The sequence below is a fragment of the Scomber japonicus genome, chromosome 18 (assembly GCF_027409825.1).
Source record: "Scomber japonicus isolate fScoJap1 chromosome 18, fScoJap1.pri, whole genome shotgun sequence".
Taxonomy (NCBI): Eukaryota; Metazoa; Chordata; class Actinopteri; order Scombriformes; family Scombridae; genus Scomber; species Scomber japonicus.
Window position 1 is genome coordinate 21,601,513 of NC_070595.1, and position 19,325 is coordinate 21,620,837.

The following is a 19,325-nucleotide window of genomic DNA, read 5'->3' on the forward strand; positions in this document are numbered from 1 at the left end:
CATCGTCCCCTTCCTACTGTGATGAATGTAAAATTGATAAAAGCTCATTAATATGTGCAGATAGAGGGAAAAACCCATTGACTACCTCAGCAGTCCTCCTGCTGCTTGTTTTGGGGGAAATTAATTTAATAACTGGATCAGTAAAGCGCTGTGATCACAGCCCTAGCTCCAATTTGCATATTAATGTAGCATGGCGTGTGCAGCCTGCAATGTTTATGGACGGGTGGGGCTGAGGCGACTGTTTTTAATTACCTTTACTTTGATTTGCTCTAGCGGTGATGGGGGTGGGGCTCTGCCGTGTCGCACTGGAAGCAAGAAAAGGCAGCATATCCCTGATGGAAACTTTCTAATGCTTCTGCATATTTACTAAAAAGGTATTTTGGCATCCCTGCTCATCTCAAGCACAAGTGGTATATTTTTTCCCCAAATGTAATTTGAAGAAAAATAATCACTGCAATACAAATCCATCCCAATGGATTTCTTTCTTTAGGTAAGTTGGTAAGCACAAAAGCCTGAAAGTGAAATCACTAAACTATTATTAAATATATCAAGCCTCAACATTTTTTGATGTATGTGTAAAGAAAAAAACATAGGTATGAATTATACATATCTCAACCTGGAGGAGAATTCAGCACAAATTGTAGGAGAAGAGAAAAAGAAAGAGAAACAATAAGAGAGAGAGAGAAATTCAGTATCTGAAGCTGCTCCAAATGACACCTGAGCCCCTTTAGAAGCAGTATAAATTAAAGTTAGGGGGTTGCAATAAAAAAAGTTATAATTAATTTACCATCAATTTCTATTAACAGCAGTACTCCTACTACCACAAGGATGATATGAGATGGAAAATGAATTCAGATCTCCTTCCTACATCTCTATTTTGAGCATAACATTAAGGTTTGAAACAAGCAGATGCATACTGAATAGACAGCAGCTACCAAAGCAGATGTAACATGTAAGATGTTCGATGGTGCTGTGTAGATTGTCTACCTTATGCTAGAGGTTCACTTATGGGCTATAACTCAATCTTGATGACATTTCCTGTAGTTTCAACATGTTGTTGAATTCATTTTAGTCTGGTCTTAATGCTTTGTATTTCCAATTGGTGGATACTAGTTGGCAATGCTGAATATAAAGACAGTACTTTAGGTAGCACACTTGTGTTGTATGCAAGTTAAAAGTTAGTACACTGTTGACTATATTGGTCAGCAGTTACAATCTTAAGCTGTAATTGTGGTCTTTGAAATTCACTGGACTGTAGATCTATGCTCTGTGGTTACACATTATCTCCTCATAATAATGCATATAATGAAGTAAGGACATACTTGATGTATTATGGTTATATTGTTGTTGTGGAAATTAATTCTAATAGAGATGGATTGCACAAAGAGAGAATTTTCTTTTAAGAGTTTATTACAAAATCACATAGCATACAGTATCAAATGAACTCAATAGCATGTCTCAGACCTGGAGCAAGGGATTTAGTTTAACAGTCATTTTTATGGTGAAAACTGCTCCCACAATGGAAAATAACATAGCACTGTGTATGTAACCATTGTTCTATTGTTCATTCTCTTATCTGCGTTTTTATCCATCTCTGGTGAGAATGTTTCTTCCCATTTGCTAAGAACTACAAGGTGGATGCTTTCTCACAGAACAGAAGCAATAGAGGGAAAAAAAAAGAATTACACCTCACCTGCACACAACACATGGATCATATGACAGTACATGCCACAGGGTAAACAAACCCAATTACAATTGTATTCTTTTATCTGGGCACCTATGTGTAGTTCTTGTGTGTGACTTGAATCAGATTGGCTGATCAGAGGGGAAAAAAAATCTGTAATAATCTGGTGAGGCAAGTTTGGATGAGCCACAGCAAGCTCTATTGCCAAGATCAAAGTATATGAATATGTATGTGAATGTTCACACTTGCCATGTGGTGCTGTTTACACCGGGATGTCATAGCAGTTCTTATGTGCATCTGATAAAGAAAACCGGTAGAAGCATGTCAGATCAGGATATATTAGTTTGACCATTTTGATGCAACATAAAATATATCCATAGTTCCAAACCTGTGGAATCCACTGCACCAGAGCTAGAGTGTAATTTGAACACTGGAAAGGTGTCTTTGCAGAGTGTGTACCTTTTGGTCATGGTGCAATTAATTCTGTGTTTTAGTCACATAGAAAGTTGGGTCATCCTCCTGCCCATGGCCACTGCCCCTTATGCTTTCTGACAGGGATCTGTTTTTTCTTCCTCAACTTCCTCATTTCTTGCAGAATAGATAGAGGACAGAGGAAGAGGAAAGAGCTCCCCCTCTTCAGAGAGCTCCTCCTTATCTCTTTTGATCTTCTGGCGGAGAGAACAGCATCTTGTCTCACTGACATACAGTAGAGAAGTCCTGTGATCTGACAGTCTTCACACCTAACCTGGATTTCACTTTGTCTGTCACTCTTCTTGCCTCCCTCCCTCACAGCCTCTTTACTTCTCTTGTCTGAACTTTATAATATAGAGTGCCACATTTGAAGTTGCTTATGTTCTATTGCTGCTCATGATCTGCTCTGCATTTCTGATGTCGGGAGTGTTCAATTTCATGCCCCTATACACTATGATCTACTAAAATTTCATATTAGCCTGAAACCAAAGATAAATACGAACAAATTGAAGGCATCACTGATAAACTGTGATAAAGCCAAATCCTAGTATAACAGCTGGTACTGTATACAACCAGATTTATTTAAAGCCATTATCTGTGTATGTGATACTTTGCAGTCATAGCCCCAATCTGTTTTGACTTGTCTATTTAAGTAGGTTAAGCAGTGCTTTACCTGTGAGACTAATTTGTTCAAAATCATAAGTGTTTTATCCTAAATTTTGTACTTTGCTGGTGCTTTAATAAGAGATCTATTTCACTGATTTATGCTAAAGAATTTATATCAAGGCCACTGCAGCCTCTCCAAGCAAGGCTACATCTTGCCAGCTTAGTTATGGCTACAACATTTAAAGGTATCCTGTGGATTTTTGAAGCAAATCCCTATATTGTTTATATTAACCAGGCACTCATGCTACAGGCATAAAAGTTATGTGATTCAATTTTCTTTCTTTCATAAACCCAACCTCCAACATCCACCTGTAGGCCTGTAGGCTCTGAGTCTATGTTCCCCATGAGAGGATGATTATTATCATTGCTTTTCAATCTCTGCTGTACTCTGGGATTACTTACAGGGAGATATGGTGTCAGAGCCCTTCTGTAGATGCCAAATATCGGCTTAAATCTTTTCCACAAGTTGAATAATTTAACAGTTTTTGGTAGTGTTACAACATATCCTGGTAAAAAAACAGGCATGCAAGCTGTCATGAGACCAACATAAGAACTTTGGTAGGAGGGAAACACAAGGGAAAAACAGATCTCATTGCCCACGCTGGTAACTATAAACTGCACTTTTTTTTTTTTATCAATAAGTCAATAAGCATTGATATATAGAGTCATTTTGTCCAAAAACCATTGAATTCACAGTTTGCTTTTTAATGCACAGATATGTGTAGGTGGTTGAGGGAAACTATTGGAAGCAAGCTGCTGTGAGTCTTTGAGAGAAAGATTGTATGTACTGGGAGGTACATACACTGTATAGTACACTGCATATTTTATATGTATGGAATATAGAGGAAAAAAGCTGTTTTGTGGTTGCTTCTGTGAATTTCCACATAAAATTCACCAATGTTGAACCTGACCATCACACATACTTACTTTGCTGGTGAAGCTGCAATTTGTGATGAATCCATTCAAATAGTTTGAACATAGGAAATATTCACACACCGCATATGGAGAGTTGATTCTCTAGAGTCAAGTATTCTTCCTCAACACGTATGAGCTTGATTTTACTCATCTAGCTTGTAATACCAGTTGAAGGGGAACGATAATCCCTCATGTCTAACACAATCCATTTCACATAGTACATTTTCATAAAAACATACTCTATGCTACAAGGAAATGACAAGATGGATGTTGTCACACATTACATCCACAATAAATCTTATACAGTGCAAGTTGTCACAGATGATCATCCTCATTTTTGCTAAGCAGAGCAGCTGCTACTCGCCATTTTCCTCAGGTCAGTTAATCTACCAGGAATGGTTTATAACAACCCAATTTGAACACTTTGCTTTTTAATTTGTCATTTAAGTCTTCATTATATAAGTCCTGTATAGCTCTGTTGTGAAGTCTCGACTGCTACACTGGATATTGCACATCTTGCTCCATCTTGCAGCATTGTATGTGCAAATAAGTGTTTCATTTCTTTTCTGAATATAGCATACATATTTTTTAAATAGAAAAAAAGTCATTTTCAATTGTGTTGTCTTGTACTTATTGGACACTGCTCATCTCTGCTTGTGGCTATATTGTGCTGTTTGTATTTATTCATCCTGATCCCTCTTTTCTACCACGCTAAAGGTAAGCTGTTGTGCCTTTTCCAGCAGCATCTTAATTACAGAAAGAGGACAGAGATCCAAGAGACTATGCAGTTCAATGTTTCGTGGTACATTTTTACTGCCTCAGTGAGGTGTGCGATGTCAGGACATCAGGGTTATAAAACCGAATCACCCGTGGTTGAAGCCCAGAATGATTTTACTTTACTGTCCTTCACAAAACAGTACCTAATGAGATTAGGAATGCCAGCGCTGAATCAATGAAAGCTCAAAACACAATTAAAGAGCCAATTAATGAGTAAAGTTCTCTATGGAGTTAAGTGGAGTAAAATTACCTCCTCTCTCACTAACCCGTTATTCCATCTCCACACTCCAGCACCTTTGCATCCTTTTTTGAGTTCAAACATGAATATAAAATGTCGGGGGGAATAAAGAAACAGACTGCAAGTTATGTTTAATCATGAGGAAACAAACGTTCAAAGCACTGTTCAGAGTGCCTCTGTGTCACCCTGAGGGGCAGGAAGTGCGGTTGAGGGTACAATTAATGAAGGGGGCTGATCAAGAATTGTGCTGAGAAGGAAATGGTGAATTAGCAGACATATGAAACAAGAGTGGCACCATTTGTGAGCCTTGCTTGCAGCATACAAATAGTCACAGCTAATGTACTGACTTAAGGGACAAAAAGCAAATGTACTCTACATCTACGCTACAATTTAATCAAAGAAGACTATCTCAGGACCCGCTCCATACAGAGATGATTGTGTTTCAATCAAAATGAAACCCTTCTTCCTGAGGATGGCTGCATGATTAAAGTGGGAACTGGGTTTGCTTGTTAATTCTTGAGTTACTGACTCCATTTCTGTTCATGAAGCTCACCTCTGCACTCTATCAAACCAGCTCTCTAACTGCCATACCTGGACTCAATCAGTTCAAGTGCATGTGGGAATGCATGTTTATAGCCTCTAAATCAAGTCCCCAATGCCTATTGTTCCTTTTGGTTTCCTGCTCTGCATTAATGCAGGCTGATCATGTTGAGAGATGGTGGTCTGAATTTTTAATTGCATCAAAGTAATCTGCTTTAAAGTGTGTGTGTGTGTGTTTGACTGTGCAACTGTCAGATGCCAAATTACTTTCATGCATTTTTATATTCTCTTTTATAGTAAATGCCCCCTTTAATACCTTTTATCAGTTACTGTCCGGTTGCCAACTTTGTAAATCAGGCACATCTCATGAGTAAATCTTGATTCACTTTGCTTATTTAGTTCATCACACAGATTTGAGTCGCTCAGTTATCACATCATTATGTAAACCTCCAAGCAGCAAATTTAGGTCCAGAATTACCTACTTCACTCTTTCCAGTTTAGTATTGTTTCAGTCATGGGATTTCATGTAAATAAGATACTAAGTAGCACAAAATAACGAATCATTGCTATTTATTACAAACATATTAGCAACTATTTAATATTGAGGTTTACACCATACTTTCAATGCATCTACTGCTGGTATCTGTGCCTGTATTTGGAAAATATGTCCATGTATCCATCTCTAAAAATTGTGCAGATTAAGTAATACTACATGTTGGACAATATTTCCAATCATTAAATATTTTTATGCGTTAACATTATAACCCTAAAGCCTAAGAGGACTTCTGTTGAAAGCAATGTAAGTGAGATTAAGTACAATAAACCTGCTGGGTTTGAGGGAAACTCTACTTTGCATTTATCCCTGTTTAAGAAACAACCAGCAATGGCTGTGATGCACAGATAAGCCTGAAGTCTGCTGCGCTGGACAATTTTGCAAATAAATCTGCACTATGTGTGAATCTTAGGTTTAGGAGATTTACACACAGTGTGAGCCAGCTTAGTGATTTTAGGCTTCTTGACTCACAACTTTTGCCACTTTCAATCTACTTTTTCTCTTATGCTTGGGATGATCCTGAGCAAAGAAGATGCATGAGTGCTGTTTCTCCACAGCAAGAGTTGTGCATCAACAAGTAGGCCTTGACTGTAGATGATCTGTCTTGACACCAATACAATGATACAATAATCAAATGTTGCCACTATAATGATTAGATGATGTTCATTATGACCTTGATCTTTAGTATTATCATCACTACACTTACTGGCCCTTGGGTCTGAGCATTAGTTGGCACAATAGCCGACTCACTGATGCTCAGGGAGCTGATATTTGCCTCAAAAGAGCTGGAGGCAATGGTTATATTGCTGGCAGCAAACACTAGCAGTAATTGATTTTTTGATGAAAAAAGTTGTCAACAAAACTTATGCCCTCCCGCCCCCTCCCCCTTTCAGTGCTACTTGGTAATAGCATAGCAATTTGTTTTCATTTCTCTCACTGCAACATGTGAATCTGAAGGAAAATGAATTCAAGATGAAGAAACAATATTGATTTAAGTCTCCCTCTGCTCAATAATATGTTTGTGTTATTGTTTCTACAGTTAGATATTTGAGCTTCAATTTGGAGAATGATGTATGTGGAGACTTGGACACTAGAAGGTTTTTCATCTTCATTCATCTGCAGAAAGTGGAAAGTTTTTCTATGCTCATCACAACTAGTTTGGAAGCCAATCGTGGTCCAATATTCAACTTACACAAGTGTGATGCGGAAGTCTGTTCTCAGTGCTAAAACACTGAGAAGTTGGAGACATCTTGTGCAAATTTTTGAAATTAAAGGTATTTGCATATTCATAGATTCTGGAAATACTAATGAGCGAGAAGGAGTTGATGCCATTATAAGGATTTGAATGTGGTATGCTTTTTTTTGTAAAGAACATATGAGACACACATTATTGTTCCAGGCAGAGTACTTCAAGACATTTTACTGAGTGCCCAGATATTACATATTTCTTGTTTTATAACTAAATGCATTTATTTATTCATCTTTTTCTTTCATGAATGGGTAGATGCTTTGAAATTTCTCAGATGAGTGCATTTTTTCAGTCTGCTAGCCTTACTTTTCAGTTTGTTTGATCATATACATTGCATTGTCTGTGTGAAGTCATTATTTCCTTCACTGTTTTCTGTTAAAGGAAAAAGTTTGTTGGTTGGAAAGTGTAGACCCATTTTACCCAGTCATGCCTAACATTAAATACCTTTGTGTGTAGGTGAAAATGTCAGCCCCAGACATTATTAAAAGATGATCTGTGAAACACCACTTTTTACAGTAAGTAACCTTCTGCCCTGGTTTATAATTGCCTGCACATTCAGGATTGGCTTTGCTGTTTTTTCAGTGGTGGCTGACTGTGTAGTCTAATGTTTAGACAGTGGGAGAATAAAAAGAGGATTCTGTAGGGGATCTGATCCCGGGACAGCCTTCCACTCTCATCTCAACTGTATGTTTACCTCATATCCTGAGGAGGATAATTGGATACTGTTCCCTTCAGCCATATATTGTTCCTTTGGTAACAGATTGCATTTGTATCTACATTTCATCTAAATAAAATGATTTTCTATAATTATTACTCATAACATGACATAACATAACACAACATAACATATCTTCCCTCTCCAGTACAGTTTTTACTGCACTCTCTTGAGCTGATGCTGTTAGATGCTCTGTACTGTATTGTGCTTTAAATGTCAGCCACTACTGTGTATGAACTCATCAGGGTTCTCTTCACAAAAGCACTTTATTGATAGAAAGGTCATCTAAGATGAATAGGATCACCATGGTTACAGAGGAAAAGGAAAATGGGACCTCCCACTTTACTTAATGTCTTCTGTGTCCACCACAGCCTCTGCAAAGAATGGGTGTACCCTCACATGGTTTATAAATGAAAGGGATAAAAATGACAGCACAGTGAGCTGTTGTCTTTTTTGCCAAAGTGTCCTCTATACAGCAGAGAATGCCAATGTGGCTTCAGGATTATTTTGGATAGGAAAGAATAAATATAATACAATGAAAGGTCTGCAGTCTGAGACTTTCATGTGAGCAGTGTCCCGCTTTGTGCCTTGTGTCTGAACATTTCTGCAGAAAACCCCTGAGAAGAGCCGTGCAACTTCAAGATCAAAGCAGATTGGAGCCTGACAAGCAACAATATCTTGAAGCCTATGTTTTCGACTCAAATGTAAATCCTCTAAGAATTTCTTATACATTTTGTCTCTCTTTCCTTCTTTGTACTTTTCAGCCCTTCCCAATGCCACCTGCTCCTTTTACCAGATGTCTTGTTTTAACTTTCAGTTCACCTTGGAAAAATAAAATGTTCACAGTGAGTGGTATTAAACTCTGCCTGAGTATAGTAAAGCATGCTGTTTTATTACACAGAATCCTATGTGGGAAACATGGAATGAAATGCTGTCACCTCATTAATTTATGATTGAGCTTGGTTGGCAGAAGCTACCTGGTAATAGCAAGATATATGATATTATTCCAGGATTTTAATTTCAAATGTTGATATTTTGAATGTTTTAAAATTGTAAGGAATTTAGATTTAACACTGAAAAACACTTGTTAGATCATGTTTTTGTACATGTCAGTCAACAATAATGAATATTAGCATTTCAGTGTAATCTCATATTACAGATTTGCAATAGTAGCTACTATCTTGGTAATTGACTTAATAAACCACCATGAATGAATGTGTGTAAGTTTAAAGACAATTTTACAACACTATGAGTTTCTCCTTTGTTTTTCAACGCCACCCTCCAAAATACAGTGAAAATCTATGGAAGGGACAATGAAGTACAAAGTTATACATGGTAAAGATTTATATTTATTTCTCATCACAAATAAAAAGAACCATGCTTACTCATCACAGAAAGAAAAAAAAAAGAGAAGCGCTCAGTCTTTGTATCTTTACCGACCTTGGTGTCGGAATGTTTTTTCAGAATGTGAATAATAGCACTCTATGAAGATTCTTTAAAAAAGTCCAAGCCTATGCCCATACACTGAAGTCCCCAACCCACACCCCCCATAACCTTTACCCACCTCCACCCCAATCCTTTGTCCCTCCCCGAACGATGATCACAGCATTACAGTATTTGAGTGAGTCAGTCTGAGGTCTCTCAGTCCCCAGAAGTCTTAATAACCTGGAACAGTGTGACATTGTAGAGCACCTGATGTCCATTGTTCCAGGTGTACAGGACCCTCTCCCTGGGATTGTAGTCCATCATGGAAATGTGGGAGTATTGATTGTGGAAGGGGATGTCTGTGTACTCATAGCTTGATGTGTTGGTGTAGTAGGCAAAGTAGATCTTGGCTCCAGCGAGGTGGGAGTTGGTGACGTAAAGTGTACCACAGATCATGAATGACTCTCCAGCACTGCGCTTGGGGAAGCCTGTGTCCCATGTCTGCAGCACTTCCAGACTCTGGGGTTCCAGGCGGCTGATGACAATGTTCCCCGCATTTGGGATGGTGGTGTAAACAGCCCACAGGCCATTCTCATCCGCCATCAGGTCGATGTCAGAAGCGCCACCCCAGGAGTAGGGAAAGGTGTTGTTATAGCCGGCCCCACTCAGGCTGCGCTGCACCAGTACACTTCGAGAACGAAAATGGTACTTGATGATGATGTTACTCTGGTACTTGTTGTAGTACAGTGAGCCGTTGTAAACCACGTGGCCAGTGCCTGCCCAGGGATGTGGCAGCAAGTGCTGCACAAAGTTTTGGCCCTTCATAAAGTCATTCATGGTGCGGTATTCCAGGACCCGACGGCCCTTGAAGTAACCATCCATGGACCACACCTGTGAAGAGAAGTAAAAGGAATCTGTGAGGGAATTATACATATTACAAGTACGATTAAACATGTTTGAATACAGTTACTGCACATATGATTTTTCATTTGTGTGCACTTTTTGCTATGTTACATGGTCTGAGCATTATTTGGGGCTCTTCTGGGATGCCTAACTGGTACTTGGCTCATTCCACCTTCCACACAGGTTGATCAAGTTGAGGGGGTTTGAAATCACCCAAGACCCAGAAAGTCTACCTCCCCTGAGGATGGCTTGTAATCATCCGCAGGGGTGGGTGGAGAGACTGTATGATAAGGCATCCCATCGGAAGAGGAAAGAGTATGGAAGACCACAAAAAGTGCCTTAAGGTAAAGAGTGACATTGCATAGGACTGAAATAATGAGTAATATCAACAAATGTAAGGTCTAGGAGATGTCTGATTCTGGGTGAGTGACTGTACAATAATAAAAAATGGAAAGAAGTCACAGCAAACCCTTAACTGTCAAGTCTGATGTAATTGGATATACAAAAATTCTATGTGCGAAAACATGGTGATGACTCCTGTAAGCTTTCTTTGAAAGGTAAAAGCAAAGTAGACTGGAAAGTATTTATGATGTGAACTCTGTCAGATATAAGAGACAGACAGCAAAGTAGTTAACAGTGGAGCAAGAGGGAGGGGGAAAAACTAAGTGTCCTCAGCTCTCACATTCACAAAAGGAACAGGATCTCCTCCCTGCCTCAGCTACATATATCAGAGACACCCACTCCCACCACCTGTTATCCATGTTGACATTGATCTCCCTCCCAAACTTTACCTCGAGATCCCAGTATAGGTGGAGATAGATGCAGTGGGGCCATAAACACCAAGCGTCTGCTCCACCTCCATATTAGGAGAGCAGCCTTGGGTCTGACACAAACGATCACTGCAAGCATGACACCTACATCGCATGTGTGTAAGTTCTATGACAAAAATAAGTGGTTTTGAAGTTTTACCTGACATAACTATAAATGTAGAAAGCAAAAGTATTACACTGAAGATTAATGAAGATGAATTTATGAATCTTCCAAAATTTAATGGTAGAATTATACAATGAGAGCAACAGGAACCACAGTAAAAGAATTATACTTTATGCCATGGCCTGTAGTCACAGAAAACAAAAAAACCCCAAACCCTTCCTTTCCCTTTCCCGCACATTGCCCTGCAAATCTTTTAACTCAAAGCTTTTAGGCTTAATCTTGTACTCTTCAGAGGAAGGAGTTAAAGTCACCAGAGTATCAGACTTCCCAGGTCAATATGCACAATTAGGCCGTGGCACGCCACTGTACATGAACAAGTGAGGTCTGTAACCCTTGGGACCCAGGCCAGTATTCTCAAGTTGCATTGCAGCACATGTTAATGCAGGCATCTGATTTACACTGGACAGTATGAGTCCGTGAAAGAGCAGACACAGAGTTAGAGAAGCACAGGAAGGTAAAGAAAGCATCTTCATGAACTAGTGATTGGATGTTGGACACAACTGAAAACATATAGACATCCATTTCAGAGCACTTTTGTGGGATATTCAACACAAACTGCTAAATTCAAACAAAATGTTTGGGGAAATTGGGGAAGTTGTCTCACCAGTTACAAAAGTGCCACAAAAGCTATGGGATAAAGATAAATATGATGTGGGATTAATTAAAAGGACTATCAGAGTGAAATTGCAAAATTGCCACAACAAATCCCAATGTTGAAGAAGGAAGTAATGAGAAGATCTGTAGTATATAGCCCTGAGCAAAGTAAGCATCTTGTGCATATGTGGTGAATATTTATTAGTTTGAATGTGAATGTATGTCTTCATACAGTCATGCATACCTGATTGTGTGTGCAGAACTATTGATCTCTGCTGTGTATGGGAGTGAACATGTTGCCTGTGCTCTGCAGTCAACCACTGCTTGTGCCCCCTGCCCTTTCCAGTCCACGTTCACGGAAAATAAATCCATTTAGCAGCTCTATCTTTTTCCTCAAGCACTCTCAGCGGATCGCTACACTGACACTGCCTCTCTCTGGCTGCATCTTCCATCTCATCTCATTCCCTCAATGCTTTCCACTGAGACACAGTTCAGCTTTTAATTGATTCAATTAAATTGCAATTGGCTTAGATATTTATTTTGTCCTTAACATATCAAGGAGGGCAGTGCTAAGATGTAGCTCTCATTCTTCTAATACTCAATCCATAATTTTTCTCTCCTTTCTCCCTTTTCCTGCTATTGCCTCTATTCCAGGTGAAGAATGGGCAGTTTTCACTTAAATAAAAATTCCAGGGGGGATGAGGAAGGGTATGGGAGGAGCTGGGGGTGGCGAAGTACAGCAGCTGAATTATGGAGAAGAGGAGATTATAGAGCATTAAGCATTGTTGCTCTTCTGCTTGCTAAATGAGTCCCTAGAGCTGAGCAGGAGGCAGGAACTGAGCCAGGCCAAAGCTTTAGCACATAAAGACCAAGTTTTTTTTTTCTTTCTGCTCGTCTGCTTTACTGTTTGGCACTTCAGTGACAATGATGTTTCCCAAATATGATTATCATGATTGGTGCGAGTGTTTATGCAATATTGCTGATGCATCTGGCTATTAATACAATCAGTGATTGATCTAAAGTATAATGTGATCTCAGCATGTCAGGTGATTAAAGAGAAAGATCAGGGCATTCAATCAACAAAATTGACCTTTTCTGTCAACAATATCTATTTAGCCTGTCATGATTCAGGGTGGAAATGAAAAAGGCCACTCTCATATTTCCTTTTAAACATCATCAGTTTCCATTCTCCCCTTCAGTTGGCTAATAATCCACTCTTCCAGTTCCACTACCACCACTCCCTCCACTCACTAGGCCCCACATCTCCCCCTTCCTCCTCTTCATCCCTTGTGTCTCTTTTTCCCTGCTCTTTACCATGTGCCTGCCCATATGAGACCACATGTCATCTCTAATCAGCTGAAGCATTACTATTTCATGTGTCCAGAGTGTCTCAGCACACTCCTAGTGATTACCTAGGTGATTTAGAAAACTTTTTGCCTAAACAACTCATTCATTTCTCCACTGATGATGAAGTGATTAATCAGCTGGAGTTGCAGTGACAGAAGGAGACAGGGAGGAGGGAAAGAGACGCTATCCATCAGTGACTCAGTTTTGCATCCCATTTCTCTCTCATTCTCTCCTCCTCTAGTGCTCACACGAAGTTCTACTCAGGCAAAACAGTGAATCAGTCATTGAAGTATCATGACAGCATTGCTTTGAGGGATATTTTTCCACTGAACAACTGACAGAGTTGGGCTTGTTTTTGACAATGACTTTGGTTCTACTTTATCCTCTATGTTTGTTAGACTACAAAGTGAATAGCAAGGATTAAGAGACTCACTCTGTTGTCTGAGCTGGGGATCATTGTATCTGTCATCCAGGAGCCAAATCTTGACCCTGATGCACGTACTGTGATGGGATTACTGACACCAGTGAGCTTCCCACAGCCTAGAGATTAAAGAAAAAGAGGAAAAAAGGCATAAAGATTTATGCATGTTTATATGAAGATATACACACTGTGACACTGACACACACAATGTAATTTAACTAAGATCCTATATATCCTATATATTTGTGATAGGTAAATCCACTCTACAGCTCATTTGAAACTTGGTGTGCCACTAGGCTTGCTCTTAAGGCCCCCTACACACACACACACACACACACACACATACACACACACACACACACACACACACACACACACACACACACACACACACACACACACACACACACACACACACACACACACACACACATATCAATCATATAAATAACCAAAAACACCAATAAAAACACCAATGACCTAAAGGCTACATATATAATTGCAGTCTTTTTTGTTAAATCATCAGTTTATATATGAGGGATTTTGTAAAATCATCAGTTTAACCTAACACATTACATGAGAACACAATCAATTATTCATTCAGGCTTTCTAGGCCATTTTTTCCTAATTTATGCAGATAATTTGAGTACTGAGCAGAGTGGAAATGTTGCCAATGCACACCAGAACTTTGACCATCCATGATGTTAATTTAATCAATAATTTATATCTGCGTTGCTGTGGTTTAACCTCTAATTGGCTAAGTGCTGTAATGGTATTTGATAATGAATTCCAGATTAAACATTCAATGACCATCCATCCACCCACCCATAATCATTTGCATATCTTTCATACCTAGTTTCTGCATGCAGGAGTGGAGCCTGGTCTCCAGCAGCAGGACTCTTTGGCGCAGTTCCTCATAATCGTAAGCCCCCATCTCTTCTTGGATGGCCATCAGCACCAAGGACAGATTCCTCACCTCCTCCCGAAGACGCAAGATCATCTTGGCATCGGCTTTGTACTGTTCTAGCACTGGCAACAGGGGGAGCAGCTGGGTCACCTTGTCTTTCAACTCCTAAGATAGCCATCACACAGACAGAGAGATATAAAAGCAAAGGGAGTGAAGAAGATTAAATCCTGGGAGAATAAAGAGGACGGGGAATGAGTCCACCATCACTACAGGGTATTGTGTGCAGAGCAGTTACTTTTTCAATTTTCAACTGTTGCTTCGAGTTCATAGCTCATCTCTCAATCAGGAGCTTATGCTGTAGTTTCATCTGTTTGACTCTAATACCACCTGAATCTATCACTTGACTCACAGTAGAACTGTGGCAAAATGTAATTTCCTGCAATTACAAGTATTCCTATTTATGACTTTTGGCACATACAATGAAATTGTTTTTTTCTTTCCTGAGCTTTATCATAAATGACTGTGTACATCCCTTCCCCTCCTAATATTTATATCCTTTACAATTAAGCATAAACAACTTTTTTCATTTGTCTATTTTTGTTTTGTTTCTCATGAATTTTGTGGAGGCTTCTTGATATATTATCTGTGAAGAGTTCTCATGATTTACATTGTGGCTATGCAGGGATTAGAAAGCAACTGAATTTACATTTTAAATTCCCCCCAACGCATGCTTGTTTGTCTGAGCTGGTTTGGGTGATTGCATTTTCAACTACAGTAAGGAGCATGGTACTGCAGTGTATAAACTTGGTCTATGACTCATCATGTATTTTAAAATGAAAAGAACAATGTGTCCTTAGGTAGGAGTGCAGGAAACAGCAGGAAAAGCCAGGCTGCCTGCTCTGAAGTTAGAATGCTCAAGAGAGAAATAGGTGTATCAATAAAGTGTGGCCGCCACAGGGGGGGCTGTTTCCTACTTGTTAAGGTTTATCGTAAATCTGGTGATGGAGAAGCTCTCAGCCCTGTGGCGCCGCATCATAAATCTAATTTTCCCCTTTTCAAGCCACGAAAATTCAGTGTCGTTAATCTCCCATGCTCTGCCATCGGCAACTTTGTACTGCACGCATTCATCAGCCAACCTGCTCTGGTCAAATCCAGCTTTCTTTTAAATACTTTTTTTTCTTTATTGGATTGTGGATTTGCATTCAGATAAGTCCTGGGAAGTAATGCATTGCATTCTGCATATTTTTGTCATCTCAAACTTTACTGATGAATTAGCTAATTTCACAAACATCTTCATTACCTCCATTGGAATGGCTTTCATAAAACATGCTGAAAGCAAAGCACAGCCATTCATGCTTGTCACTGTGCTGAGGCAAGGTCCCAGTGGTAAAACACACTTAACATTTATCAAGGCATCTTTTAATCAAACTATTTTATGGCCCATCTAATATCTGTAAGAGTGTGAGAAATGTGGAGAAAGTCTGGGCAAGACAGCCTGCTGACAGGAAGACAAAAAGGCCCACTGATAATGGCAGCTGAGCCTTAGCTTGTAGAGAGATAAGGAAGAGATAAATGTGAATATATGTGCCTGTTATCTAAGAGCAGACACCGGAATGTTAAGTATATTGGATGTGGGGCTGAGAGAAGAGAGAGAGGGGGAAAATGTAAAGAGAGGAATACAGAAAAAGCACTCTTCATCTATAGGTCCAGGATTTTAATAATACAGGAGCATGTCAATTTGCTTAAAATTTCCACTGCGCATGAGGAAGTGACTTCGAGATAAGTTTGGACTGAATGTGTGTACATATGCAGCAGACCATTGATAATTTTATTGTCTGTGAAGAAGACTGCAGTGCATCTGGCGAAGTTGGTGTGCCCGTGGAGTGCAGTATCACACCTAATAGCATCTGCATTCACTTTACAATAACACACATGCAATGTACTGGAGGTGACAGCCAATTACCTGAAAGCCCTTCGGGTTGAGACTGCGGGGATTTTCAGAGGCCACCTTCAGCTTTCCGTCTACCACTTTCATGAGACCCTCGGTGTTCCTTACATACTGTAGATCTCTGTACGTCCGCAGGTCCAGCACCTCCATTGACTGGCTAATGTTCTGAACCTGTCACATACACACACAGACACCACCAAATCCCCAGGACACACACACAAACAGACAAAATTCAGTCAAAAATTCATTTTGTGAATGTTACTATTACAGAAATAGATTTTTAACACTCATACATTCATCGTCAGAGACACAGCTCCAACTTGGCTTTAGAGCTGAAATTATTTGATGATTAATCGATTAGTTAGTTGACCAAAAAGTAATCTGCGACTATTTAATCAATAAACTGTTTCAGTAATCAACAAAACTTCACAAAAATATAAAAACAAAGCAAGACATCCCTGTAGACTTTGTGAAATGGGCATCTCTTTCTATTTGCTTAAAGTCCTCAAAAAATTAATTGATCAATTGAAAAACTAATCAGTATATTAATCAATAATTACAGTTTTTTTTTGTTGCAGCCCTAGCTTGGCACCTACAGTGCTTAAATGAAAGAAAACTCTTCACATCTCATTAGGTGCCAAATTCCAGTCCATGGATAAGTCAAAGATAACTTGATGCTTCCCAGTCTATTATCGTCATAATCACTGAGTGATAAGCACTGTGACCTCACAAAAAGAAAATCCAAGGATAGAGACTGACTGGAGTCTCCCAGACTTCCAGTGTTCACTTGGGTTTTCTACAAATGCAGGTCCAGTGAATTGAAAACTCTCAAATGCCCACAGGTATGGATGTCTCAGTCAATATGTACTGTATTGTTGAATAAGAAATTCATGAGTTATATAAAACACACTTTAAATGAAATATAAAATATACACAAAATAGAAAGCTAACAGACATCACTAAAACAAAAGAAAATAGAAGAAAAAATAATTAGAGTAACACAAATGAAAGGAGTGGAAGTTTAAAAAGCAACACAGTCGTCCAGAATCTACCAAGATAATACATAAATATATCCAATAAAAGTGTACAGTCTGATATAAATATCTTTTCTCCCACAAAACAGAAGGGTAGAGTGCTACTGTGATGTTAATGGAAACATACAAAATGTAATGCAAACAGAATAAATCTCATGGAAGAGTATAAATGTTGTCAAGCTGGTGTTTACTGAATCAACATTCTGAAAGAACTCGGCTTTGCACTATGTTTAATTTTTTACTAAGTACTCAGCTTGCTCACTCTTTGACAGCCCACTCTATTGCTGCATAACAAGCCTACTGTTTCATACACCCCCTCATCTCCTGCACATTGCACTGAACTGGCCAGAAATCATCTGAACACTGACAAATGTTTCAGGGCTGTGGTGCATATAGTACACGCACATGTACATATGTCCAACTATCCACACAAACAGACACCCACCCACACAGGTACGCACAACTCAAACTCTGGGCACACAGAATATATTTATTCAAATCGCTCCCAACAAAAACAAAACCAGTCCCAACTTTCAAAGGTCAGAGTTTGGCATGGAGTCTGTTTTACACCAAATGCTTAGTTTGCCTCCTCTCTGACAGCCCACTCAATTACTGTGTCCAGCCTACTGTTTTCTATACCCAACTCTTCTCCCACATGCCTCATGAACTAGCCAGGGAATATTTGGTGAGAAAAAAAATGTTTTTTTCCCCATATAAAACATATTAGATACCAGTACAGATGGAATACTTGGGGGAATGAGAAAGAGTCAAAATGTTCCACCAGCCTGGATACTGAACAAGTGCACTGTCACAATCCTCCTCCTGGGCTGTGGTGGCATTTGGGATCGTTCCATCCTCTGAGCTGTGGTAACTGATCCACAAACACACACACACACACACACACACATGCCATTTCACGCTTCTTCTGGCCACATAAGATACCCTCACACTCACCAGGATCCAATCAGTCACAGGTGTGTCTGCCTCATGTCCACTGTAATGACCCAGTGTCCCAAATCTAAAAAGTGTGCTTGTGTGTTTGCATGCATTTATGCGTGCATGCTTTACTGTTCACTCCAAACTGATTTGATCTCATCTTGACGCAGTTAGCCGGACAGAGGGGTAAAAGGGGGGTTGGGGGCGTGGAGACAGGCGCATTTGTCCACCCAAACCACCATGGAGGAGAAAAATATTTGATTTTGAAATCTTTGACTCACTTGCTTTTATTTTGAAAGTGCAACACAGCCATGACTTTCCAGTAACGGACAGAAGCGATTTGACACTAAATACAGTATTTAAGATGGTTGTAAAAGAACATGATTTTTCTATGAACTTAACCCATGTAACTTGAAAACGAGTAACGTTACACATCTCCCATATCTAGAAAGGAGTTAGTCAGTCCGTACTAGATATGTTTAATGTTTCTTTCTAATTCCATATACACATACATGAATGATGTGTTTATATAATATTGTACTGCGAGATGTGCGAGTAATCTTTGATAGGCAAGTTTTTAATATATTTTGATGTAGCAGACAAGATGGAGATGGGTCTATGATGTTTGAAGACAGCTGGGTTATCAACTTTAAAAATAGGCTATTTTTAGTTCAGGAGTAACATTTCCCTTTTACTGTGAGAGATTGAAAATGTGAAATAGAGGTACTCACAAACGGATATCAATAGTTGATTGTCCATGTTATTTATAACCTGGAGAAGAATCTTTTAGATTCATTAAGATCTCCTGAACCTCATCTCATGTGACTGGTAAGAAATTATTATTATTCAGTCAGTATTATCATTGAGCTAGGTGGAATCTTGGAGGGTAGTAGGACCGACTTCTGAGAAAAGGCTATTCAAATGGTTGGCAATTAATTATGGATGAGTGATAAGATCCCTATCAAGCTTCAATTCATTAAGTAGATGATTGTATTTATTTATTTTTTGT

General features: G+C 39.2%; 1 protein-coding gene across 3 annotated transcripts in view; it reads right to left on the reverse strand.

The window, feature by feature from the left end:
* Nucleotides 1-9,449: 9,449 nt before the first annotated feature.
* olfm2a (olfactomedin 2a) overlaps nucleotides 9,450-19,325 on the reverse strand; it is a 30,261-nt gene continuing 20,385 nt past the window's right edge. For all 3 annotated transcript variants that reach the window (XM_053337727.1, XM_053337726.1, XM_053337728.1), the window contains 4 exons: nucleotides 16,362-16,517; nucleotides 14,344-14,563; nucleotides 13,504-13,610; nucleotides 9,450-10,124 (listed from right to left, as the gene is read on the reverse strand). In XM_053337727.1, the coding sequence (XP_053193702.1) occupies nucleotides 9,450-10,124; nucleotides 13,504-13,610; nucleotides 14,344-14,563; nucleotides 16,362-16,517 (1,158 nt within the window). The remainder of the gene's footprint in view (nucleotides 10,125-13,503; nucleotides 13,611-14,343; nucleotides 14,564-16,361; nucleotides 16,518-19,325) is intronic.